This window comes from Daphnia pulex, chromosome 4 (assembly GCF_021134715.1).
Source record: "Daphnia pulex isolate KAP4 chromosome 4, ASM2113471v1".
In the NCBI taxonomy this organism is placed as follows: Eukaryota; Metazoa; Arthropoda; class Branchiopoda; order Diplostraca; family Daphniidae; genus Daphnia; species Daphnia pulex.
Window position 1 is genome coordinate 2209351 of NC_060020.1, and position 25226 is coordinate 2234576.

At 41.6% G+C, this 25226-nt stretch overlaps 5 protein-coding genes across 15 annotated transcripts in view; 1 reads left to right on the plus strand and 4 right to left on the minus strand.

Annotated features, from left to right (window-relative positions):
- The window catches only part of LOC124192886 (RNA pseudouridylate synthase domain-containing protein 2-like), a 40264-nt gene extending 22467 nt beyond the window's left edge, over window positions 1-17797 (minus strand). For 2 of the 9 annotated variants that reach the window (XM_046586431.1, XM_046586433.1), the window contains exons 1-3: window positions 16552-16845; window positions 6115-6255; window positions 5424-5511 (exon numbers count right to left, since the gene is read on the minus strand). In XM_046586431.1, the coding sequence (XP_046442387.1) occupies window positions 5424-5511; window positions 6115-6255; window positions 16552-16665 (343 nt within the window). In that variant the 5' untranslated portion in view covers window positions 16666-16845. Of the gene's footprint in view, window positions 1-5423; window positions 5512-6114; window positions 6256-13759; window positions 14666-16551; window positions 16846-17309 lie in introns of those variants that run through there. The other 7 variants (XM_046586427.1, XM_046586430.1, XM_046586428.1 and 4 more) reach the window with 7 other exon arrangements.
- Window positions 17786-18753, plus strand: LOC124192897 (dynein axonemal light chain 4-like). The gene is made up of 3 exons (XM_046586446.1): window positions 17786-18099; window positions 18173-18256; window positions 18321-18753. The coding sequence occupies exons 1-3, from the start codon at window positions 18007-18009 to the stop codon at window positions 18483-18485; spliced, it is 342 nt and encodes a 113-aa protein (XP_046442402.1). The 5' UTR covers window positions 17786-18006; the 3' UTR covers window positions 18486-18753.
- Window positions 18634-19998, minus strand: LOC124192895 (cold shock domain-containing protein CG9705-like). Of its 2 annotated transcripts, none has more exons than XM_046586442.1 (6): window positions 19785-19998; window positions 19563-19697; window positions 19381-19500; window positions 19215-19299; window positions 19083-19140; window positions 18634-19011 (listed from the first exon to the last, which is right to left on the minus strand). In XM_046586442.1, the coding sequence occupies exons 2-6, from the start codon at window positions 19685-19687 to the stop codon at window positions 18941-18943; spliced, it is 459 nt and encodes a 152-aa protein (XP_046442398.1). In that variant the 5' UTR covers window positions 19688-19697; window positions 19785-19998; the 3' UTR covers window positions 18634-18940. The 2 variants fall into 2 exon arrangements, with proteins under 2 accessions (XP_046442398.1, XP_046442399.1); XM_046586443.1 differs by having other exon boundaries at window positions 19761-19998.
- Window positions 19999-20149: 151 nt separating this feature from the next.
- On the minus strand, window positions 20150-21342 carry LOC124192894 (cold shock domain-containing protein CG9705-like). 2 transcript variants are annotated; one of them, XM_046586440.1, is made up of 4 exons: window positions 21200-21342; window positions 20926-21082; window positions 20740-20859; window positions 20150-20662 (listed from the first exon to the last, which is right to left on the minus strand). In XM_046586440.1, exons 2-4 carry the CDS (start codon window positions 21063-21065, stop codon window positions 20449-20451), a joined length of 474 nt encoding a protein of 157 aa, XP_046442396.1. In that variant the 5' UTR covers window positions 21066-21082; window positions 21200-21342; the 3' UTR covers window positions 20150-20448. The 2 variants fall into 2 exon arrangements, with proteins under 2 accessions (XP_046442396.1, XP_046442397.1); XM_046586441.1 differs by having other exon boundaries at window positions 20926-21097; window positions 21202-21340.
- Window positions 21343-21562: 220 nt separating this feature from the next.
- Window positions 21563-25223, minus strand: LOC124192885 (nuclear pore complex protein Nup93-like). The gene is made up of 15 exons (XM_046586423.1): window positions 24909-25223; window positions 24662-24842; window positions 24469-24600; window positions 24238-24405; window positions 24035-24177; window positions 23739-23969; window positions 23533-23670; window positions 23287-23471; window positions 23031-23222; window positions 22846-22972; window positions 22634-22784; window positions 22231-22557; window positions 21998-22152; window positions 21884-21935; window positions 21563-21827 (listed from the first exon to the last, which is right to left on the minus strand). The coding sequence occupies exons 1-15, from the start codon at window positions 25082-25084 to the stop codon at window positions 21708-21710; spliced, it is 2478 nt and encodes an 825-aa protein (XP_046442379.1). The 5' UTR covers window positions 25085-25223; the 3' UTR covers window positions 21563-21707.
- Window positions 25224-25226: the final 3 nt, after the last annotated feature.

Here is a 25226-nt window from a genome sequence, read left to right on the forward strand (position 1 = left end):
GGAACCGAACGATGAGCAGCGAGCAGCCCTCCCCGCCGCGCCATCACCACCGATAAAAACCAACGGGACAAGAAGAAGCCAATCAAATGGATTGAAGCCAATGGTGGTGGTCCCCTCCAATCATCACCACATCACAGACAGACAGACCCACCGACAAATAAAGGAAGGGATCGTATTCGTACCCGACAAACAACAAACCCACACACACACAACTCTTGATAAGGTTTCAATTATAGTCCCCCCCCCCCTCATATAGTTACTATATCCATGTGTGTGCGCTGACGTCATCGGAATCGCACGGCGAGAGAGAAAAATGGGGGATATTAAAAACCAGCAGACTTCCGAATTAATCATCTTTTTTCCTTTCTTTTCTTTTCTTTACAAGCCCGATCATCCATCAACATCAGCCATTGAAAATGAAATTGAAATTGATCCAACAATATTTCCCTTCCATCTCCGTCGCCCGGTTTTTTCTCGCGACACTGGCCAATCTTACAGCGCAGAGTGGAACACACTTCCCCAAAGCTAACAAAGAGCAGTTAAAAGGCGCAGGAGAATGTGAAAGAAGAAGAGGAAGAAGAAGAAAAAATAAATAAATTCTTGCCCTCATCACCTCCCACCCCACTCCCTTCTTATCTCGTCCTCAATCATAATTTGGCGTCACGAAAGAGACACGCCAGCGACACATCAAAGATAACAATCCGGATGGCTCTTTCTCTCTCTTGTTCCTTTTTGCTCCTTTCGTTATTTCTTGCGCTTTTCGGTCAACCAGCTGCTCTCGCTCCTGTTGTCTGTACGACACACACGCGCGTCGCTCTCGAATCGTCGAGGCCTCATTAAATAGCGAGCAACGAGACGGTCTAAATAAAAATGGAAAAAAAGAAAAAAACAAACTGGACGACGACGCCCAAAAGGCGAAAAGACGCGTAATGCGGGAGACGAGGGGCGCAAACGAGTAGAGAGAATCGATCATTTCTGTCGAGTCTCTTCGACCGTGGAACACACACACACACACTCACAAAAGGGCATCATGATGGTAGTAGTGAGCCTGAGGGAAGGGGTATTGATTAGCACCGCAAAACGGCCCGGCAGCAGCAGCAGCAGCAGCTGGAATGACGGGCTAGGGCAACAAATGGAGGAGACAATGAAGGATATCTCTTTTCTAGGAGACGCAAGACGTAAACAGACACCCCTCCCCCACCCCACTCACCCCCCAATGAGATTGTGAGAGAGATAAATAAATAAAAAACAAAAATACGAAAAAAGGGGTTAAGAGAGAGAGAAAAAAAAACGGGAGACTGGCGTCTACCGAGGAAAAATGAGTTAGGGGTCAATGTCACACGACCAAAGGAGATTACCCACTTTGATTTACAATCTTCGCGTGAGTCGAGTGGATTTTTTTTTTGTTTTGTTTCTTCACGGCTGTGAAAATAGAGGAGGAGAGGACATGTCAGGACCGCACCTCTTCTGGAAAAAAACAGTTTCGTGTGTGGCTCGGTGTCGTGCGTGAATGTTTTTAACTCCCAAAAAACAAAAACATAGAAAACTGCAACGACGATTATCTCTCTATGCTTCTCGCGTACGGAAATAGACAGGAAAACACACACACACAAAACAGCTGAGCGGCCCCGGTAAACAACTGCCGATCGACTCCATTGCAATCCAGCGACAGAGTTTTCAAACGACTTTGACGCCCGTCAAAACCATTGACGTGATTTGTCATCAAAGAAATCACGTGGCACTCACTCAGAACACGAAGAGAGGGGAGCCAGTCGAAGGAGAGAATGCGAGATAATGCAACACAAAAGACGACCGAATACCAAGAAACCCAATCACGAGGAGAGTTTGGGAGGGCCGGCTAAAACAGCGCACATTTCCGATAACCCCTTTCGCCTTCCATATGGTGACAGGAAAATCTTTTCCCGACAGTCAAAGCTCTTGCGGAAAAAGAAGAAAGAAAAGAGGAAAAGAAAAGAAAGGAAAACAAACAAATAAATAACAGGGACAACAAAAAGGATCCTGGCGAACAATTGAGAATGTGTGAGAAAGTGATGGTTCCCTTTCCTTTTTTGTCGGGAGGAAACCAGGGAGATCCCCCTCCCACGTTTCTTTTCTCCCCGCTCTCAGATCGTTACAATCCCGACGCAGGATCGGGAGAGCCTGTTGGGTAACAAGCAAGAGAATCCCACGGATATTTTCGGGGAAAAAGAGAGAGAAAGAGATCAAGGGAATTATTGCCGATCTTTTCTCACGCGGAACAAAATACCCGGAAAAAAAAACAACAACAAAAACAAAAACAAACACATAAATCTAAGAATCCTTTTTTTTTCTTCTTTTTAACTTTCAATAAAGAAAAAAGTGATAAAACAAAGTTGCCTGTTCCATAAAATACGAGAGCAATACCCAAGATTTCGCTAGAAATATACTGCCTTCATAAATACCAAAATCAGAATTGCTCAGAGATTCGATGGTACCGCGACCCTATTTATAAAACATAAATCACCCTGCACAGTGCACACACACGCACACAAAGGAGAAAATGGACGGCGGAGGTAAACACAGGGACGAGCTGACGGTAAACACTGTCAATGCACTCACGATTCCTTTTTACGTCCCTCCCAGAGGATTCCCGGAAGAAAGAATCACGTCCATCGGTATAAAGGCATTTGTAGAACCAAAACAACAGGGTCAACGAGTGGCACACTAAAACGCAGTCCCACCCATGTCCTAGTAAACAGTCTAGACCGTCTTTTTTTTTTCCTCCAAGGGAGGCTTCCACTTCCGGCTCCAGGATCGAATCGATGATTCGCCAATCATCTTTCTTCCACGACACGCACGCAAACACGCACAGGGAAAAAAAAAGTGAAAAACAGTTAATGGTCCATTGTGTGAAGTAATGATTGAACGTCTCCAAACTTTTCCATGTCCAGTTAATGAATCAAAAGTGGACCAACAAACCCAAACATTCATCCCCCCCCCTCGCTGCTATTCAAAGAATCAACAATCCATCCATCGGTGCTGTTGTTTGTTGATGTTGGATCCTGGTCAGATCATCCAGCCCAACAATAACGTGAGTGATTGAAAAGAGTAAACTCAAAAATAAATTTGAATGTTGGACTGCCAAAAAGGAAATGAAACCGCCGGCCTTTTTTCTACTTCAAATCTCCGTGAAAAAGAATTGACTGGCAGAGTTAGTGGTGGCTGGCTCTCTCGAAAATTGTTGGACGTATTGACCCAAAGAACTTGAGAGTATGGTGGAGCGAGTCAATACACAAAAGTGGCAGATGAAATAACCCGCCAACACCCAATGTTCGAGAAGGAAAGGTTGAGGAAAAAATAAATAAAAAGGCTGGAAAGAAAAGGGCGCACCCAGTAACGGAGCATCAAGTGTTGCACGAATGCAAATCTTTTCGGTGGTTTATTTTTTTCAAGGAACTTTTTGTCCATTTCCCTAGTCTTATATGACTCGACCCCCCCGGTTCCCCCCAGTCTCATTTCCATACTGTCGGAACAACTTTTCTTCACACCCCTTCAAACCGTCGATCCTATCGAAATGAAAAAGAAAAAAAATTCATCGTTCAAACAGCGGATATTGACGGTTATATAACTCGGGGCCGACCGAGAGGTGAATGCTATTTATTGATCTTGGATCAACACACACACGCACACACACACACCCAGAAAATTCGGGACAGATCTGCAGGAATATCGCCGTCCTGGACAAGTCGAAATAATGAGAAACATGGAGAATTGAACAGCGAGACAGAAATGTCTAATTTGCAGTTCTCAAAGTAGAGAAGAAGAAGAAAAATAAAACTGAATTTGAGTCGGAGCGTGAAAACCCGTAGTGGATTCAGTCGCAGAATGAAAAAAAGTGGAACGAAAAAATAAAAAAAAAGGGGAGCTGGGATGAAGCCAGGTTCCATTATCCGAGGTGGTCTTCCATATACAAGAGAGACGAGCCGAGATCTCCAGGGAAAATGGCACATCAATAAATAAATAAATAAATAAATAATGTAACGTCAAGTCAAAGGAGGATCGGAGCAACGATGCGTGAAATGTCCAGTGCGAGTCGCTGCCCACCACAGTCCAACGAGCTGGCCAGCGACAACGAGAAATAAGACCGTTGGCGTGAGACGTGGGGAGAGAAAACATCAGAGAAAAGGAACCAAAAAGGGACCAGGAAAGACCAGGACCTTATTCCCACGGAGAGAGAGAAAAAAAAAAGGGAAACCCACGAAAGATTGAAGGAATAATAATCTCCTTCATCTCGTTATTCATTCCAGTAGCGGTTCACCAAAGTCGGTGAACTGGGCAACGTGAATTACATTTCCAGTCATCTGGTCTCTCTCGTTGAAGCGAGTCGGACTCGACGACTCAATCCCGCCTCCCTCCGCATCTCAAACCGGATACGAGGATTGTGTCCGCACAACCAACTGCGATCTCAAAGAGGGAGGGGGGAACCGAGACGGCAAATTCAATTCGTCTGGTTAACAAATCACGTCAAGACTCCACTTGCTACTCCTTCCCATTTCCCCGAGAAAGAAACAAACAAAACCAAACAAAAGACAACAAATCCATTTTCTTCCAGCGCTAAACAAGTTAAGTCAACAAAAAGAAACACAACCGCTGCTGGGTTACACGCAAGAACTGGCCATTCGACGATCAAATCTCTGCGCATTCCCCTCCGCCAACGTTCCGATCCTCAATACCCAATCATCCCCTTCTCGCTCACCCAACAAACATGCGACGCTAATGGGGCGAATGTGGTCTACCACCCATTCGGGTTCGCCCAGTCGTTAACAAGGCAATCAAGACATCATCGCCAGCGAGTCATATAGTACACACCACACACTATTACGACTACTGCTACTACTACTCCAACCAAAAAAGGAAAACTTGACTCCGACCCCACCCTCTGCATACCCTATTCATATCCATGATAATGTCCACGACCACTGACTTCTTCTCTTGTCGACATTTCTTTTGTTTCGTTGGCCTTCCTCTTGTCACTATACCCTCAATTTTCTTATTTTTCTCCCAGTTCGGACGACCGAACCGGAGAACCCCTCCTCCTCCCTTCACGCAACCAAGTCATGGGATCATTGTCCAGCGAGGGCTTTCCGCTCCGATTCCATCAAGACATTCATCATGATGCAATCCAAAAAGGTTCGTCTCCCTCTCTCTCTCTCACTCTGCCCTTAAAATACGACGAGGAGGGAGGAAATTCGATTCCATCGGAGCGAATCGGACACACATACACATACTACACAAGTATTGAGAAAAGCTGACGCACAACTCCATCCGGAGTGTCAAAAAATATGGGACCCAGAGATTTTGGCTGGCAAAGTCCATAGACGTCAAAAACTGGGATGCGTCAAAGAAAAAAAAAGAGAAAAAAGCTTTAAAGAAAAGGGACTTACCATTTTCAAAAAAGTATTCGGTCTCGCTGTAGCGCTCGTCGGTAAATCCAGGGCGCTTGGCTTTCAACGCCCGCGTCTCAATTTTAGCCTTTTAACACGAAAGAAAAAAAAACAGCAAACATTGAACAATTTAAAAATCAGAAATTCAGTTGACTCTGGTGGAAGACACAATCGAAAGCATTTCAATTTCAAAATCGCTAGCCTCATTTTCCCCGTATTTCTCGCCTCGTGTGAGCGCCCAGGCAAAATGAAAAAGTTTGAATAACAATAGGGGCAATCTGTATAATAACACAATCTCAAAGGAGCTCAAAGTTTGACAGTTTCTTCAACCGAGAAGGATGGAAGAAAAATACACTGTTGAATAAAAACCAAAAAGCCGAGAGCCGATACGAGCATAGTGCTTAAGACTTTTCCCACCACTGTCAAACGTTTGATCACACCTCGAATCACATTTTGATAAGACTTTTTCTCACGCTACACCAAGCTCCTTGTGCATAATTGAAAAAAGTCACGGCCAGAAATAAACAGGGGAATTTATGATTCTGGAGAATTCATTAAATTCTAGTTTCTTTTTTTTAAATATTGAACTTTGGGAAAATGTAATTAAGGCCCCTCCGAAAGTAACTTATTTTCCCTCCTGACAAAAATTCAATATTTACAGAGTAAAAAGGAAAAAAAAAAATCTACTTACTCGCTTAACATCTTTAAAAGGCTCAATTTGATCATCGTGATGTTTCCTTTTGGCCTCTGAAGCGACTCCCGCGTTGATCATGGCGGCCACTGCTGCAGCGCTGCCATTGGCCTCCACGGGCCGATTCTCTCGTTCGGACACCTGAGCAAACAAAAATAAAAACAATTCCACCATTAATACATTTTATTTACGAAGTAACACGACTTTCTACTCAGAGGACAATTCTAGATGGCCCCGTGTGTCATCAAATTATTTGGTGGATTGTGTCGGCTAAAATGATCCCCCCCCCCCTCCCCGTCACAACAGAACTCGTTAAACGACATCGAAGCGGCAGAAGGACATAAATTGAGAGGTTTAGGTGATGACCTTTCAAAAGAAATAAAATGTCGGACTTTTATACATTTTATATTTCTATCCTCTACTATCCACGCGTGTTCTCTGTCTCTTGGTCTGATTCGAAGCCTTTTGGGAACGGAACTTTTGACTCTTTAGCGAGCGTAGTGGTAGTAGTAGTCGGGCACGAGTTACGGCTCTAGAGTTCCCAACTCTTAATGAATCCCAAAAGCATTGAGAGCGGGACCGAGGGGTAACGTTAGCCGTCGCTTCCCAAATACACTCGATGATAATGATGAGAGTGCCAAATGGAATCAAAAGAAAAGAGAGCGAAAAATATTTTTTAAAAAGGGATGAGGGAACAGGTTGATGAAAGCAAACGTCAAAACGGAATATTGAGGTTGCCATCTGAAATCGTCTTTGCATTTGAATTGTTGATGAGGGGGATTCTTATTCCAACTGGATTATGAGACGCGTCGAAGGCAAGCAAGCAGGCACAAGCTCCATCAGTTTTGCATGATCAATTCCTCATAAATCATCGCGAATGAAAAAAAAGAGGAGGGTGAAGTGATAAGAGAAATATAAAAAGACAGACAGGCGAAACTGAGAGCGAGAAAAAATACTACAAACAATACTGCCAGGGAAAGTGAATTGAATCATTCACAGCATCGCGGAGCTGACGTCAATGCCGCGCCACTCACACGCATCACACTGGCAGAGTGTATAGCCATGACTCAAATACTTGAGCTGACTTTAAATACTTGAAAAGAGTTGAGCTAGAGTAAGGGATCGTGTTCTTTCTTCGTCTGGATAACTACTCAATGGGCCACTTTGAGTTGTCTGTCCCGTTTTTTTTTTTGACATGTCGAAACGGAACAGGACGGGGGAAGAGAGAAAAAAACGAAGTAAATATCGCCAACAGAATAAACACGGAAATAAATAAATAAATAACAAGAGTCTTTATAGGACGAATGATTATTTGAAGGCGTCAAATGCAAACAAGACACGTCTTTTCTATTTTTCTGACCTCTTTTGCTCTTGGGCAAGAGTGGCGAGCAAGTAGGTAAGAAGAGTTGTATCAATACAAGACAAGAGGAGCTGCCAGCCCTTGTCTATGAGATGAGATGAGCAAATAGCAGCGAGAAAGTTGCGAGCAGCGCGAAGAATCAACAGAAACTCCCAAGAAATGTACGCACATCACACACACGCGGCGAGAGAGTGTACACTGGGAGTTTGTCCCCAACTTGTAATTATTAGTCATGTTTAATTAACAAGGTACTAATCCACGTTGCATTAAAACGATCAATATCTTGTTAATAATGCTTAGCCTCCCTTCTATAATATATTTTTTAATAATAAATAATAAAGTATAATCGATAACTGGGCCATAATTGGCGTTGGCATTTCATCATCTCTTGCTATCGATTTTCTCTCGTTCCTTTTTTTTTATTCGGGGAAAAAAAACCCAGACAATTGGTTTACGTTTCCTGGGCAACTGAGTCTACACCATCAGGACGGGACACACGAAAAAAACAAAACTAAAAGCAATAAACAAGTCGGGAGGGAAACAATATCATCAATTAATTTTGATATTGTCTGCGAGGGGGGTATATGTGTGGTGTAGGAAGGCAGCCAGAAGTCGAAAGAACGCAGCACAAGTGTTCCAGCTGGGGAATAGATGGATATACAAAGGTGCGTGTGCTCGTTACGTTTTGTTACATAGCTCCCCAGCTCCCACTCATCGTATAAGACGACGATCCAAGAAAAAGAATATATATATATATATATACAGGAACAAGAAGAGGATTACTACCCCAGTCCGAATAACGACGTCATTAAAACAGAGCACGATGAAATGCGTCCCCCCTACCCGCCACCGTCTCCCGTTGCCTAGCGGGAGAGCCCGGACTATAGATGCGTCGTTGTATATTCAGTTGGCATTAGGGACTCCGGGAGCCGCTCCGACACCTTATTGTGTTGCGTCCGTAAAAAAATACGAAATAAGACGAGAGAAAGCGTTGATTTCATTACCGGCGTTTAACGAGAGGGAGAGCGGAAAGAAAAGAGGAGAAAAGGTCCCCCCCCCCCTCCCAACATATAACACAGTGGGAAATGCGTGTCTCGGACGGAAAAGTCAAATGTTCCGTCCCGAAGGATTGAGATATTCCGAGAACTCCAAACGAAAAAAGGACTCGGAGTGAAAGAAAAATAAAAGTTTTTGGCACGACACGGCGGCACACGGATAGAGAGGGGCGACTCGAGAGAGTCTTTGTCGGTTAAACGAATCGACTCGACCCACGAACACATACTTTTGTGGGGCGATGGCTGTCGGATAATGAGCAAAGTTCGGACAAAGTTGCTTCTCTCTCCAGCTGACACACAGGGACCGCTGAAACCGACAGGCGTCAAAACTATTTCAACTTTCAACGACTACGAACCCAAAGGTGAAGAATAATGGCAGGATCAAAAAAGAAAAAAAGAAAAAGGTTTGATCGAAGAGCCAATTAACAACTCACACCCAAAGTTTCTAAAGAGCATATTCCGGAATCGAATCCTCCCTCTCTCTCATCAAAATTATTTAAATTCGCGAATGTTCAAACTAGTTGACACCGTTCCAAATCAACTTCAAGTTGGCAACGAACCTGCCGTGCCCCACCCAAAATCCTGTGTCGCCTACAAGTCAAGAAACGGCAACAGGCCTCAGAAATTAATTGGCTCCCGGATCATAAACTCATTCGTCCAACCGAATGGGAGTCCAATGCCAACTTTATTCAACCGAAAGAAACTAAAACATAAAACACAGGCGACTGGTCTGGTCTCTCGCTCTACAAAGAATCCCACAAACTCTACAAAGAAACCGACAATTAAAAAAGAGGATGAGCATATTTCTGGGGATCACCCAAGTGAGGCAAGATTTACGATGACATCAAAACTTGAACTCGATGACCTTTACGGCAACAATGACGTAATTCAAACAGCGGTATGCAAAATAGAAGAGAAGCGTGCAATCTAATTAATTCGCAATGGCCTGCTCTGGCAAAGTCTGCTATAGGAGGGTGGAATGAAAGATGCAAACAAAAAGAAACTTTCAAAAAACAGGGATCCTTGGCCAAACAACAGGACCCCGCCACACAGGGAAATGCCTCCCACAAATCCGGATTTCTTTAGGCGTGGCGAGGAGCCCATATGTTGACAAGCCTTCAAACCAGGTAAAGAGACTATTTGAACCGAGGGAAAAGAGACAGGCGCCAATAGACAGGGGCAAACAAAAATAAACCTTATTTAAATTTCATTTTCTCCCCCTTTCGACCGTCGGTCCCCGGGAGCCGAAAATTCTTAGCTTACAGCATCAGTGACATTCCGCGTGATGGATCACAGTGACGTCAGAATGTCATCACAACAAGGGAAATATTTGCTCCTACCCCCCCCCCCCCCCTCTTTTCTGACGTTGGTAAAAGTCGGCACACGGGGGCGAGAGATCCGAAACACAATGGTGGGCTCCCCTCCAATATCGAAATCATCTGTGCCAGCCCAAGGAAAGTCGGAGAAACGACTATAGACCAGTAAACACCACACACCACCACACAACGCGCACACACGACACACACATAGACCAAGCCAAAAAAGCTGGAAACTATTTCTATTTCCAGACATTCTTCTATGCCCTCCCAACACCGCTGGTATCTCCTCTCTCTCGGTCTCTCATTTTCTTCCTACTACACCGACCACGAAAACAAAATATATATATAATCATAAGGAGGGGGTGGGGGAGTGAGTAGGAAAAAGAAGGACGGAGTAAAAGCTACTCTCTTTCTCTCTCTCTTTGCTCTGCTATTGCAACAACGACGCCCAGTGACAAGTAGCTATCTCGGCAATCCATCAGTTGTGGAAAACCTCCTCCGGAATCCACCAACAGTGGAGCGCGTGCCATGCCGGGGTCTGTGTCGTGCGCCTCGGGTATCCTCCCAGCAACTTAAGGGAAGACGTTCCTTCTTCTCAATTCATTCCGCCTTTTCTGCTACACTGGGATCTTTCATCCACAACCTAAGGAGTGGGGACCACTTTTTTTGTTTTCTCTTTTTCATTTTCACTGGAGGAAAAAAAAAAAATGCACAAGAATAACTACTAAGCCCCCCCACAAACCCCAAGCAGGGGAAAAAAATAAATACAAAGCAAAACAATCTACGGAATGCGTTCCACCATGCGGCGGCTTCTTACTTCATTCGGCTCCATCTCGGTTTCGGAGAAATTATAAAAAACCAAGAAAAAGAAAGAAAAAAAAAACGCATAACAGATGTTACGAGATACTGTTGCCCAATCTCTGCGTGCCTTCAATTAAATTTGGTTTCTTTTTTTCTTTCTTGAATCCTCCGCACAACTTTTCCTAACATTTATAGGGCGATTTGAAAAGTTCCAGAATGGCAATCATTCCGATCTCCTATCGTCTTTATCACTTTCGTTCAGCCAAAAGAGTGTAGGGGGTGTTTGTCTTCCCCACTCACCAAAATGAGCCTCTTGCTAACCCATCAACACGGCCCAGGAGCAGACCAACCGGCCCCCAACCCAGTAAAAACAATGAACGAAAATGAGGGGTTACCGAGTTCAAAACGTTCAGGCGCTCGGGTGCCAAAATCAGCAAAAGTTCCTCATTCCTTTAACGAACCGAATAGTAGCTTTGGAGACTGAAAAGAGACATCATTACGTAAGCAAAAGAAACTTCCGTCTACTAACCTCCCCCCACCCCTCACATAAAATCTTTTTTTCTTTTACAGTTTTTGTTTCCCTCCTTAAAGTCTCCCTTCAAAATCCCATCAAATTGGAGCCCTAAATTGGGGTTATATATATTTTTTTTCTCACTTGAGTTCCTTTTTATTTTATTTGTCTCTTTATTTTTCCTTCTTCCTTTTAAAGAAAGAAAAAAATAGATGGGCCTACAAGGCAAACACGTTGGTTGGAAGCTTATCCGATTACATGCCGTCATTCCGGCGATGCGCGCAACATCACTACATTTTTCCTTCTGTTCCGTTCTTCTCTTTTAAAATAAATTTCTTTTATTATGGTCGGTTGTCGACGATTTCTCAGCGAGCAGAGTGGTAACATGGGCGTGATTTTTCTTTTTTCTTTGATCAACTCCTTTTTGCCGTAAACAGCATATGGCAAAGAAAATGTTTAAAAAAACATTTTAATGATGATGTTGCGAATGGAGTGAATTACCGCGGTCGGAAAGATGGATTCCCCATCTCTGAAAAAGACGGGAACCAACAACGGGTAGAGTCAAGTAAAAGTCAAGTGAAAAATGGGTGAAGAATGTTTGACGTTCACAGCAGGGGGCCCCAAGTATCAAATTTGCGCCATAAGACACTCTATATCGCTCTTATTCCTCTAGTGCCACTCCTAGGTTACTAACGCTCCAAGATGTGGCGCTGTTGTAATTGCCGCATTAAAACAAAAGTAACGAGCTGATCTTGCAGCAACCCAACCAGTAAGAATCTTCTCCTCTTCTTACTCTTCTTCATCATTTTCCGATTTTCCAGTGCGCTCGACACATGGGAGATAAAAAAAAAAAAAAACCGAAAAACAAAAAGCAAAAATAGGCCAAGAAATAAGTTGCGTGTTAACCAAAGATCAAATTGACTGAGAAAGAGACGGGACCTATAATGAGAAATCCGAACCCTCCTTAAGAAAAAGAAAATAAATTTCATCTATCCGCGCATTGAAATTGGGTGGAGATCATCTTTCGCGTGCTCGGTCGAATTATGAAACTAGAAGAAGAAAAAAAAATGAGGGTACATAACGAACAAACGGCAACAGCGAACGAAAGAATTTCGGTCAATTTCAAAGAAAAGTCGTAGGGAGAGTAGAGAGAAAAAAAAATATAGATCTAAGAATTTCCGTTTTGATTTTCAGGAAGTTTCCCGTGTCTGTTTCTCTTGTTTACTTGGGGAACTCACAGAAATAGAGTTGCCGCTTCCGGCTATATAAGGGTCTGTGTGTGTGTGTGTGTGCGGCAGGAGCATTGGCGGCGGTGGTAGTAGTCGCTCACGGCCTTGTCTCTTTTGACGATCGGGAACGATCGATCTCTCAGACTGGCTCTTTTTGGCTCTCTCGAAATCTTCGCGATGAAGGCAGAAGCAGCAACATCCACACACGCAGGCGAAAACACACAAAGAGCCTCTTTTTTCCCTTTCGTCTTACGGTACAAATAGGACGAAAAAGTCGAAGAAGAAAAAGAAAAAAAGGGCCGATTTTCTACTGGTCTGGAACGCATATAAATATATATTGCACCACGAGTAAAGAGAGATTTCACACAAAGAACTGCGGAAATCCTTTACTCTCCCGCCGGAAAGAGGAATATTCCTCGCTCCCGTTTTCATCGAGCAAAAGAAAAAAAAAATAAAGGCAAAAGAGATAGACTTTGAGCCTTTTTTTCAGGAGTAGCGTAGCCTAAAGAAAAGCAACAAGAAGACAGGAATACAGACATTCTAATCGGTTCCAATGCAAATCACCGTTGGATTGTCGATGGAGAAAAGCAGCTCAAAAGGATTGTGAAAACGATAGGAGAGTCTTGAATCGACTTGGAAACCTACTGCCACTTGTATCGCAGAAATCCTGTCCCTCTACTGTGAGAGTAGTGACAAGAGATCCGTGTTTCTGTCAATCCCAGTACATCAATTCCAACAGACCAAACACAAATCCATCGATAAAAAAAAAAAAACCTGGTGGCAATCTTCTTTCTTTATCGCATCTTCATTCGATCCTCCTTTCGAGACGATTTTTTTCCAGGATGCCAAAATCATTTTCCATCACCTCCCCCTCTTTCCCCCCACCAAAAAAAAAAATAAAATAAAAAATAGATGGTCTAAAGCAACTGGATCGATTGGCTCATCTGGAAGAGACTAGCAGTCAGCCCGCCTTCCAACCCCTTCAAAAACTCATGTTTAGGCGAACATGAGGTGCAAACATTTCCAGTGAATTTTATCGCTTCCATCAACACACACATGCCGAGCCTTACAAAAACAAAAGGCGCAAATTTTTTAAAAGGTTAGATATAGAGTATGACTTTTGCCCGACACTTGTTTGCGTCCGAATGACGACAGCATTCCACCACCACCACCACTCCTACACGCTATAGCCAACACGCCAGGCATTGGGTAAATAAACAGACCCCACGTCTAACAAGGTATGCACACACACTCACACACACGAGTACATCATAGCGTTAAGGCTAACACATCTGATATATGATGGGTCTTAGGGTCCATCTTTTGATTCCCTACCCCTTTTTTTGGGGCTGGATCGAGTGTTTTACTACCTTGAGACGACTACGTTGCGGTTGAAACGGGGCCATGAGAACGGGCGAATTGGTGGCGGCCATGGCGCTGTAAGCGGCCACGGCTGATCCTTGTTGGTGTGCGGCCAGTTGATGAGCGGCGGCGGCAAAAGCTGCCACGGCGGCCGCCGCGTTTTGTTGCAGGGCCGGCAGGAGCAGAGCCCCCGATGGGGTCAGCATTGGCTGTAGGGTCAGTCCCATCGACGTCGAGGGCAGCTGATGGGCGGCAGCGTGATGATGGACATGGTGGGCATGCGGATGAGGCTGCTGCTGAGGCTGCTGCTGGATATGATGGGCATGAGGGTGGTGATGGTGTTGATGAGGATGGTGGTGAGGATGATGATGAGGCTGATGCTGCGGTGGTGGCAGAGTTAGCTGGATGGGCGGCGCTGTTGTTAACGGATGAAGAAACGGTAATAGCCACGGATGCTGCATTTCCGTCACCTTTCAATTGTTTCGCTTCAAACTCAATTCAACCGATGCTAAACAACAACAACAACAACAACTGGAAAGAGACGTGCATAAGTGAGTGTTTGTCTCTCCTTCTCTCTGCCTCTGGACTCTTTTCAAGTGGCTGGACCGAGAACGGCGACACTTGAAAACGATGACCGCTCAAAGTTCAAACGGGCAGGAACACCAACAACAAAACGGCCGAAGAATTTTCTTTTTTCTTTCAAGTCAAGTTCTATTGGGTTCAACAATAACAGACTCTCTCTCTCTCACGTGATAAAAACCGAGTAAATACACTAAGGAAGGATCGAATGGATTGAGGATGATGCCGTGTCGAGCAGAGCGCGTCGACTGAGCGCGGCTTCAAGCGGTTCGACCAAAGTCTATCGCAACAGAACGCGCACTGGCATCGATATACACACGCACACTGGTTCTACTACTATACTACTCTCGTCTCCTCCTACTTCTCCTCTACTGATCCTCTCTCTCTCTCCTTCTCGGCCAGCGCGTGCGTGCCCGTCTCGTTTACTTTTCGTACATGCTCTGTTTCCTATCGACATTAGAAAATGCACCTTCCTTCCTGCCGTTTCCGCCGCTAATGAAGAGCAAGTGCCGTCGTAATTAAATACCAACAACAATAGAACGAATCAAGTTAAATGTCGAAAATCTTTCGAAATCGACCGATGTAAAAATGTTTGACTGGCATTGAAAAATCAGAAGAGATTCCACGGAACTCTTAAAACAAACAAAACAAAAAACGGGTAGGCAGCATTTTTTCGATCGTGGCAGGTGACACCGCCTTCTTACAACGCGAAACAAACATTTGGATTAAAGTTATCTTGCACACATACGCACAAAAAAAAAATTGGAGAAGTTGGGGCGGATGGGCGGACAGCCAGAAAGTTGTCAACTTTACTTCCATCTCCACATCTTGTTTTGGTTTTTATTTCATTTTCAACTCTGCCAGATCTCGAACTTTTTTTTGTGTGTTATTGAGAAAGAACCAAGTCAACTTTCTGCAATTGATCTGGCTTACGCATTCCACGAAAGGAAACGTTGCATAAAGCCTGCATTTGACACTTTTTTTAAAATATAAATGCAACGCTTTCATACAACCAAAAAAAGTACTGGGGCTGGTTTGGCGTACATGAAAGAAATATGGCCAGAATGATTGAAAAGGCTTGGGCGAGAAACCACAACCAAGACAAGCAAATGCTGAGAAAACAATTGAAAACGCTTTAAGAAGTAAAGCTGCACCCAACCAAATCCACCAGTGCAGATATTGAAACAGAAAAGGCTCATAAATTCAAATTTTTGAGTCTGAAAGATTTGCTACGGCGAATCTTATCGTGGCGTGAGAAAAAACCGTCAGCAGGGATCCCATTTTCGCCCATTACAAAAATCCAGTAAAGAACCGAATAAAAACGGGGTGGAAAAAACAACAAACGACAAGAAGTGCTTTCCTGGCAGAATAAATTGGTTGGTGGAGATCAGGAAGTCTGTTGTGAATTATGGCCGATGGGTGTCGTTCAAGCATGATTGCGCAAGAGTCTTGGTTACGTCAAAGACTTGCAGAGTCTAACCTAATGGGCTTCGAGTTCCCCTACACCAACAAGAGCCAGATATAGTCGGTCGCGAACGATTGCGTCAAGGCTAACGGGGGCAACAGCAGTCTACTACTACTACCCTACAGCAGCTTGCCAAGATCTTGGATGGAAGACAAAGCTGAGATATAGGAAGTGTAACCCAGTCTATATTTACTTAGACCCCGTTTTTTGAGGCCGATGGGAGGTTTCAAAGGCTCGAGACTCATGCAACAACACGCACAGACAGTTTTCATTTCACCGAGCTGAACTTGCAACCTCTCCCTCTCTCACGCTGTCGTGACAACGCAACTGTGCTACCCACTGCACTTGGTTGAGAGAGCGAAACCGATGCGCCTCTGTGCTGGAAAAATGAGATGTCAAACGGAAGAGAGAGAGGAAAAAAAAACAGTTTGTGAATGCGACGACTATCACAAAAATTGTTTTTTTGTTGCATCAAAATGGTGTCGAGCTGCTCCGTCTGTTTTGAAATTTTGGACAGGGAGATGGACCATTTTTCCAGGATTACAGAAGGAAACTTGAAGTATCATTTGGACAAGGGCTGTAACAGCTGGGTTGGTTAGTCTGGGGAACAAGTGCACAACCGTCAAATGCAAGGCCAAAATGCCAGGCGAATTCTAATGATGAAAGCACGTTGAAGAGGATCCCACCAAGAAAATACTACGTACAGCAGCAGCTTTACTTGTTCCTCACATTCAAAGGATAGATAAAATGACTTACGTCTAGGACTTTCACGCCCTTAAGGTTTTTGACGTAGAGTCCCAAGGAAGCATCAAGGCGCCTTACAACCGAACTTTTAGAGCGAATTACATTATACAGAATACTGACGACCATAATTGGAAACGTGACCTGGCAGGCACGTCAACGGGGAATTGAAAAGGGCAGTACGCAAACTTATGTAAGTGGGGTCGCTGTTGGAATATTCTGGAACGTGGGCGCAGTATTAGTCGATTTCTTGGGCCGCTTACAACACGCAGCTTGTTGTTTCTGACTGCTCTTAACAATACCGAGCGGCGTGTGAGTGTCAGGGGGGGGGGGGGAGGGGAGGAGGTATAGCAGAAAGTGCTGCTACCTCAGATCTTGTACAAACAAACTGGTTTGGACCAAATGGAAGCAGATGGCCAGTAGAGATAATGACACACAATGATACCCTATTCTAACTTATACATCAACTGTAATTCTGTAGGCCAAAGCTCAAATAGAATTGGAAGTCAGACTGCAATTTTGACATACAGCACGATAGTCCTTAAACACAAATGAATACTTCAGCAATTCATTAGATAAAATGAGAGCTCAGTTGAATAGAAGTGCTAGATCAAATTACCATCGTCAAGAAATTTGAGGATTTGGGTGATTTAGAGAAATTGATTGAATTGCCACATTCAGGTTTCTATCAAAATGACGGGAAGTTTCCAGGAGAACTAGGTTTGTGGTAATTGGATGCATACAGTTTAAAGGACTTGAAAGATCTTACATACCTCTGAATTGATGACTGTTTCAGTATTCTCTTCCTGAGAATCGTCTTTCTTGATGATCAGCTTTTCCAAATCCTCAGATGCCAATGGCTGTTCCACCTTGACTGGTAAAACTTCATCAGCTTTCTCTTTAGAAACATTTTCTGCTGCCGATATTCGGTCATTATCGTGGGATTCTATCACAGATTGATGGACACTAGCTGAAGGATCAGATTCAGTCTTGATCTCGATTGAAGTATTCTCGGTTTTGATAGTATCTGTCATGATGGCAGTTGAATGAAGCTTTCTGGCTATGACAAAACAGTCAAAGTTAACTCTTTTCTGCTGGAAAAAAGAAATACTCAAATTACATACGAATTTTAACTTCGAAAAAATTTTGAAACAGTTCATCAGCACGTGTTATCAGACTAGTAGACGACATGTAAAATTTGCAATTTAAATCAATCGCACCATCTAGCGAGCATTCTGTCTACCTTGTATTCTAGCTGTCAGGGCAGGTGTCTGTTTTGTCAATAGAGAAATAGGAGTGCTCCAATTGAGGTTATAAGAAAGATAAAACAATTGGTTGTCATAATAAAACGCATCACGAAACGAAACAAAGAAGCAGTCGTGGGCCGTAAACCCTAAATTGATTTTCCTCCCCATCAACTTGTTACTTTTTCGACGTCAACTATTGATTTATTAAAAGTTCTATAATATCATGGAAACAACCGCAGATTTCAACAGACGGGGAGCGGACGATCTAGACATGGCCGCATCAAGAAAGGCTATTCATTATTATCCACTTATTCGGGTAAATATACCATTCTAATTATTGTTACTGGCTTTGCTAACTTTTTTCTACCATTGATTGAATGTGTCATTAGCATGCAGATTTGTGTGAAGAAACAAAACATGAATGTGTGGAAATCATCGTTGCATCTTGTGAAAAATTTCCCTCAAATCATGAGGTTTTAGTGCTTTGAGTCTTACAAATCATTGAGTTGTTTTTAAATCTTTATTTGTTGTATGTAGGCAGCAGCTAAACAGATCAAAGAAACTCTTGATAAAAGATGTGGTCCCTCCTGGCATTGTGTTGTGGGGGAAACATTTGCCTTGGAGATTTCATATGAAACCAAAAATATTATTTACATGTTTCTCAACAGTAACCTGGGAGTGTGTGCATGGAAATGTAGTTGACATTTCTATATTTAAAATGGTTCTATAGCTTATACTTAGTTTTCATGCAGTTGGAATGTCTGTTTATTTATTTAACATTGATTTGTGAAAGATGAATTTCACAAATCTCATTCAGACATTTGTTTAAAACTCAAAATAACACTTGAAATTAAGTTTGTTAAATGTTTACTACTCCAAAGATTTCCCCCATTTGACTGCAATTTAACAATGTCACAAATCAAGATGTTGTGCTTTCATTAATCAAAATAAATTATAAGATTAATCAGGATTTCATGTGATTAAGAATGAGAAACATAATGTTAACATAGAGGAGACCATGATGAATGATGTTTTTTGTAGTCTGAACAATCAACAAAAAGGGTGTTATTTAAATAGAATGGTTCAGGAAAAAAGTTGTAGAGCTTAGTTGATAGGAATTATGAAGACATTTGTGTCATGATTAAGGACAACTGGGACTATGAATCTACGTTCATGCTGCTGGGCGAATTTGGTCTCGACCCTTCGTGACTTTCTTCCGCTGTAAGAGCTGGAACAATAAATTTTTATTAGGTAGGAAAAGTCTCAAGCAACTGATGTAGGACTGATTTTTAAGTATACCTGATGTCCAACGCTGATGAACCTCCGGAGTGAAATTCGTTATTTGAACATGAACGGCCTGAAGAGAAAATCACAAAAATGAGTAATTTAAGTAAACTATTTCTTATTGTTTTTAAAAAATAATTTGTATACCTGGTATTTCTCTAATTTTGGTGGAACTAGTAGTTTTCTAAAAGATACTTCATCTCCAATTCTTGGAACATACTCTCCATCAATGCTGATAACACATGGAATAGAACATTTTTAGAACTTGCCAATTAATAAAGAAACTAAAATAATAAGATAAAGGCCTACATACTCTGACACATGTACAAATATTTCATCACCATCATCTTTCTTGATGAAGCCATGACCCTTTACTCTGCAAAAACTTTTAATCACACCATGTTCAACAGGGTTATCTAAAGCTAGTTCCAACCTGTCAATAAAAATTTCTGTCATAATTTTATAATTAATAACATAAAAATAAATTAAAAATACATGGACTGAGTTCTTGTTCTCTTCGTTATGATGGGATTCGGTAGGAGTGCCGAAGGAGATCCTTCATTAATTGAGCTTAAAGAAGCATTATGACCGGAAGAAGGTCTGTCCTCTTGATCTGACATTATTTCCACACTAAATGGCGTTTTGACAGTTATTTTTATGAATATCTTTAAAGGTATTAAATGAAAAGCTTATAGAAAATTTAAGAGTAGGACTTACATATCGATTTCAAACACTTCCAACAAGTCGAACAAAAAGACAATAACAGCAACAGGAATCACTGATCACCGGTTAACAATAACTGAATAACACCGATGTAACACGACGGTTGGATAGTTTGGTTTGGTTGAACCGTTGAGCTGAGGCGGTGAGGCGCTTACGGGCAGTGGATTGCTTTGTCTTTCTTCTTGAAAAAGTACAAACCTACCGCTAGATGGCTTTATCCGGATGAAAATATTCAGATTAATTTCTTTTTGCTAATAAAGGGTTTCATGTTAAAAACTACACTAAATTCTAGTTAAACAATGGTCATTCGTACGTGGTTGGGTACTTAGGGGGATGAATGAAGAACTGGGAAAGATCGGTTGTAGATGGAATGGCTGTAATAACAATGTTTCAACAATGATCTGTGCATCAACAATTCCAAAAATCCCCACATCTCTCAAGAAATGTAGAAAAGCTAAAAACAATCAAATTCAAGTTTAACTACTCCAAATGTTTCCCAATTTTTTAACAACAGAGATCATTTTCATGTGATGCTATGGAATTAGGAATAGGAAAGTGTGGACTAGCTAAGACATTTAGTTCCAATACTTGTCAAGAGATAGATAGGAATTCTAGAGATTGTTGGACATTATAGTAACCAACAACATTCGTCGTCCATCTATTTCTTTTTTTGGGGAGATGTTGGAGATGACGGTCGAGAACCCTCACGACCTTCCTCCGGTGTAAGAGGGGATGTCCAACGCTGATGAACTTCAGGAGTAAAGTTTGTTATTTGAACATGAACAGCTTGGAATTTTTCCATCTTTGGTGGAATTTGCAGTTTCCTGAAGGACACTTCATCTCCAACTCTTGGAACATATTCTCCATCAATGCTAAATAAATAATATTATCTATTATAAATTCACAAAGTTTCGAGAACTTTTTTAGAATTTATGGAAAAAAATCATACTCTGACACATGGACAAATATATCTTCACCATCATCTTTCTTGATGAAGCCATGGCCCTTCACTCTGCAAAAACTTTTGATCACACCATGTTCTATTGGATTCTCCATTGCCATTTCCAGCCTGTCAATTGATTAAGTTTTCAAGTTTCAATCTTTGATAACAAGATTTGTGTTAGCATTTTATTACATAGATAGTGTTCTGGTCCTTTTCGTGATGATAGGATTCGGAATCAATGAACTCCTTCCTGAAGGTGATTCGCTAATCGAACCCAATGAGGTGTTGTGCGTTAGACCAGGGGAAGCTGGTATATCCTTAGGTTCCGACATTTTCGTAAGCTCTGACGCTCGTAAGCTCAGACCTGTACAATAACGAATGAAAGTACAAAATTCAAAAGTAGTTCAACTTATGCATATACATTTTTTACGTAAGTACGACAATATGATGTAAAATTTACCAACTTACAAAAGAACACGATTGCTTTAGCTTCGACAATCTGGAAGAAACCAGACAATAATAAGCCCTGATCAACGCGAGTAAGACGACCTGAGTCCTGTGAAGACGGCGAAGTCAGTTTTCCAATCTAGGACTAAAGCAATGAATGGAATGTATGGAAGAATTAACGTCAGAATTATTCACTAGATGGCATTTTCGCGCGAAAACACTTTAACTGAATGAGTTATTTTTGTTGTTTTTACTATTTTGGAAAAAAAAACACTTTTTGTATTCTAACTATTGCATTCCTGCGTGAACCTTCAAACTTCTTTTTACATAACTGCTAATTTTATATAAACAGATCACTTTTGAATGTTAGAGAGAAAAGCAATCATGGGAAATGGCAAAGTGTATTACAGAAATGGTTTTTCGCAGATTTTATTAGTTGGGCCAAGGCCAACAGAACTCGCCTTTTTTCATTAAAAATCTATTACCCATGGGTAAAATGCACTCTTATGAGCTCGAGTTCTTTTCTTTCAAATCATCATTGACTGTAAATGAACCAATCTTGCGTGAGTGTCACCTGGCATTCGGTAGGGGATCATTCCAATGAACGTAGTTAAAGCACGTGCCTGTTTCCTAATCTGGTCCATAAACTAAAAGAAAATGTTAAATTATGAAATAAAATTGATAAAACTGCCATTCAAATTACCTCATCAGTATCTCCATCATCTCTTCGAGTTTGAACAAATCCCCTGGGTGCCCTAAATTATTGATTAACAATATTTTAGTGATAAATTTAAATGGAAACTGTGGTTTAACGAACTTTGATTGCTTGTATTTTTTGTGGAGAATATTCATTGTCGCTAACAAAACATCTGGAATATTCCGACGGATATCATCGCTTAAGTTCCGGAAATTTGATACCCGAGACTCAACTTCATCGGGAGATAGAGGAATGAGTCTTAGTTTGGCGATTGTCTATAAGGAAACGAAGTAATATCGGAAACCACATATAATTACTGTTGTACAGATTTAACTTATGAATCAGTGACTTACTTCAAAAGCTTCGTGATATTTCTCTTCGTGATACAGAGAGAAAAAAATACCGAGATCAAGAAGAAGGAAGAAAGTTGCTGCAATATTAGGCAACAGTGATCCAGAGGCTTTTAATCGCTGGGCGAAGGCTAGAGCCCTATTCTGCACCCTCCAACTTTCCGATTCAATAGCAGCTGGTTGAGAGATGGAGCTGCTCAAGAGTCGACAAAGTAGTTCTATAACTTTTGCATCGTCTTTTGCTAGCTCATAAAGGTGAACGGCATCTTCATGCAATCCCTTAGTCTCAGAATCTCTCGCCACCAACTCGATGATCTTTTGTGTGTCAACCTAAGTTTAGATAAAGAGTTTTATTAAGAGTGATTGAAAATGTTTTACAATATTGATACTTTAATCGAGTATTTACCTGCGTTCCTTTGAAATGGTTCAAAAATCCTTGAGTTCGGGTTCCATCTACCTCGAGTCGACCAAGTAATAAGTCAAAGTTTCGCGATTCAAGGACAAGCTCACTTACGCAAGCAGTGAAAAGAGAGTCTCCTTTAGAACCTTTAATCCCTCTGTGAAATAATCGAATTCATTAGATTCCTTCACCAGTGAACCTATATTTCAAGACCATACCTTAAAAAGTAGAAATAGTGCAGTGCCTCTTTGGGATCAGTGGCTTCAAACTTGCGGGTATAAAGCATAACAAGGCGTGCAATATTTAGTCGTCTCAACGGTGGTTTGTCTGTTTGCTCCTTGGAAACTAACAATAAATATTTATAGTAAGATTTAATTTCAGTTGCAATATACGAGAATCTTACTCAGTGGTGACTGAACGTTACTTGGTAGAGCCAAAAATTGACTTTCAAATAACGCCAGAGCCACGTGAAGTGAATGACAACGAAGTCTTTCAATGCGAGCGAAAAAATCAATTGCGGCTTCGAATTGTCCAGTGAGGAAAAGAACTTCAAAATAAAGAAAAGGTTCCTGGTAAGCTTTGAAATGACGTTCACCTATTCAAATTAAATCAAAATATTAAATATCTAATCGATGTTATCAAAAGATAAATCAAAATACCATATTCTTCCAAAACAAGTGATTGAAATTGAGAGTAGGTAACACGCTCGTGAGATGAGTCATGCCCAGCCAGCTCATCTTCTTTAAGTTGACAAAGTTTAATCCACAAGTAATCATCTGTTGATTGCGCTACTTCAGTGTGGTCATCATTGACATCACAAGCAGCCACGACACAATAAGAAGCACTGAATTTCGAAAATTTTATAAAGCCATGTTTTAAACAAATGTATAAGAATTTGTTGATACCGTTTGTAGGGGTCCGTCGATGTACGAATTATTTTTTTATACATCAATTTTGCATTGGTTTCCATACTGGGGCTTAGATTGCGATCACCACTTTGGATTAATTCTTCCAAAAGTCTCGTGAATTCTGCTACAATAGCCCTATAGTAACGCAGAAGTTAATAATTATATAAAATGAAAACCTGTTGTATGATCAAACACTAAAATACCCCGCTTGTTTGGATGCCTGTAAAGCGGCACTGACGTCTCCACAGCGCAGGCAGTAGTATATCAGTGGCCAAACAGGTTCACCATCGACAAATCCATCTTCTAACCCTGTTGTACGCGAAATTTGGCGTGCAGAAACAAAACTCCGCACAAGAGGAAACGTTCCTGGGATTCCTCCCAATTTGGCCGCTCCTAAATTGCTGTACACAGTCTGACGAATATAGGATTTGTATCTGAAAAAAATTGAATTACAATTGAATTGAAATCTACAGTCAATATTTGGCCTTGTGTAAATTACCGATCTTCAAGATAACGACGACCTTGATTCATAAAGGCTCTTTGCATTAAAGCACTTCCTCGAGATTTCAAGATATTGTCACCACTGATTTTGACTGGCACATCGACCATCATTCGTACCATATCCCATATGTCAGAGACGTTCTTGAAAGAAAAAGAAAAATTAATTCTATGATTTAACTTTGAAAACTGTATGATTGTTACTTGATCGTTAAAAGCTTGGGCAGTTTGTGCAAATTTTTCAGCTAAGCTAGGTTTGATGCCTCCCTTCAAAGTCTGATCATTGTATTCCATGACTGCTTTGACATATGCCATTTCTTGGAAGTCCAAAACACTTTTTGAGGAAATTGGGAGCATTCCTCCAGAAGTCATCTGTTGAATGGAAGACAGACAGTTATTACATGCATTAATTTAACTAGATTCAGTAAAAATTACTTCAGCAATTGGAAGGGAAATGTCCAACAATTCATCACTAGACTCAGTTAGGGCACTCAAAATTTGCTGCTTTTCTTTCTCCCATTCACTTTTTACTGAATCCCAGTACATTTGTTGGGCATGATTAAAACTCTGGAAAGGAAATGATTAAAATGTGTTCTTTCAAATTACTTTATAAAGCTTGATTTTTTACCATTCGCCGAGTCTCCTCAATCACAGCTAATATAGCATTTTCCCGTTCATTCTTCAAGAAACCCTTAATATCTGTTTCACGTATAGGCTCCAGAGGCTCAAAGTTTGAAATGGTGCTCAGGACATCCAATTTGTGAGCTACACGAGGAAGATCTAATCCAACTGATCCCAACAATGCAGCGCTGTGAAACACAAAAAAAGTTAGGCCTGACACAGACATGTATAATTAACAATTCAGTCATCTGTACCCTTGACTTTCTTGACCTCCACTTTGAGATGTTCTTATCCAAAGCTGGTTGCTTGCTTCCATAATTTGCCGCAAATTGCGTTCAACTCTAGGAAGTTCACCCAGACTTCCATCGTCAAGCTGAGAGGCAAGCTGTTCAGCTGCTTGAACCAAGGAGGACAACTCTTCATCATCCATTTTCGAAAGCTATGCAAATTATTCTCCTCTGGGAAGACTTTTTGGTATGATAAAAATAAGAGGAATGTACACAGTGAACTGAATTGTTACTTGTTAAGCACGAACCCACCAAGCAGACCAAAAAGTGAATTCTCCTTTCAAA

What these genes read in the sequence shown, in the direction of transcription:
- LOC124192897 (XM_046586446.1), top strand. Translation starts at nt 18,007, where the DNA reads ATGGAAACAACCGCAGATTTCAACAGACGGGGAGCGGACGATCTAGAC. An exon ending in ATTATTATCCACTTATTCGG is followed by an intron (nt 18,100 to 18,172) that starts GTAAATATACCA and finishes ATGTGTCATTAG; the next exon opens with CATGCAGATTTGTGTGAAGA. An exon ending in AATTTCCCTCAAATCATGAG is followed by an intron (nt 18,257 to 18,320) that starts GTTTTAGTGCTT and finishes TGTTGTATGTAG; the next exon opens with GCAGCAGCTAAACAGATCAA.
- LOC124192895 (XM_046586442.1), bottom strand. Translation starts at nt 19,687, where the DNA reads ATGTCAGATCAAGAGGACAGACCTTCTTCCGGTCATAATGCTTCTTTA. An exon ending in ATATTTGTACATGTGTCAGA is followed by an intron (nt 19,300 to 19,380) that starts GTATGTAGGCCT and finishes ATGTGTTATCAG; the next exon opens with CATTGATGGAGAGTATGTTC. An exon ending in TCATCAGCGTTGGACATCAG is followed by an intron (nt 19,012 to 19,082) that starts GTATACTTAAAA and finishes TTATTGTTCCAG; the next exon opens with CTCTTACAGCGGAAGAAAGT.
- LOC124192894 (XM_046586440.1), bottom strand. Translation starts at nt 21,065, where the DNA reads ATGTCGGAACCTAAGGATATACCAGCTTCCCCTGGTCTAACGCACAAC. An exon ending in AGGACCAGAACACTATCTAT is followed by an intron (nt 20,860 to 20,925) that starts GTAATAAAATGC and finishes ATCAATTGACAG; the next exon opens with GCTGGAAATGGCAATGGAGA. An exon ending in ATATTTGTCCATGTGTCAGA is followed by an intron (nt 20,663 to 20,739) that starts GTATGATTTTTT and finishes TTATTTATTTAG; the next exon opens with CATTGATGGAGAATATGTTC.
- LOC124192885 (XM_046586423.1), bottom strand. Translation starts at nt 25,084, where the DNA reads ATGGATGATGAAGAGTTGTCCTCCTTGGTTCAAGCAGCTGAACAGCTT. An exon ending in ACTTGTTTTGGAAGAATATG is followed by an intron (nt 23,223 to 23,286) that starts GTATTTTGATTT and finishes TAATTTGAATAG; the next exon opens with GTGAACGTCATTTCAAAGCT. An exon ending in AAAAAATACAAGCAATCAAA is followed by an intron (nt 21,936 to 21,997) that starts GTTCGTTAAACC and finishes TCAATAATTTAG; the next exon opens with GGCACCCAGGGGATTTGTTC.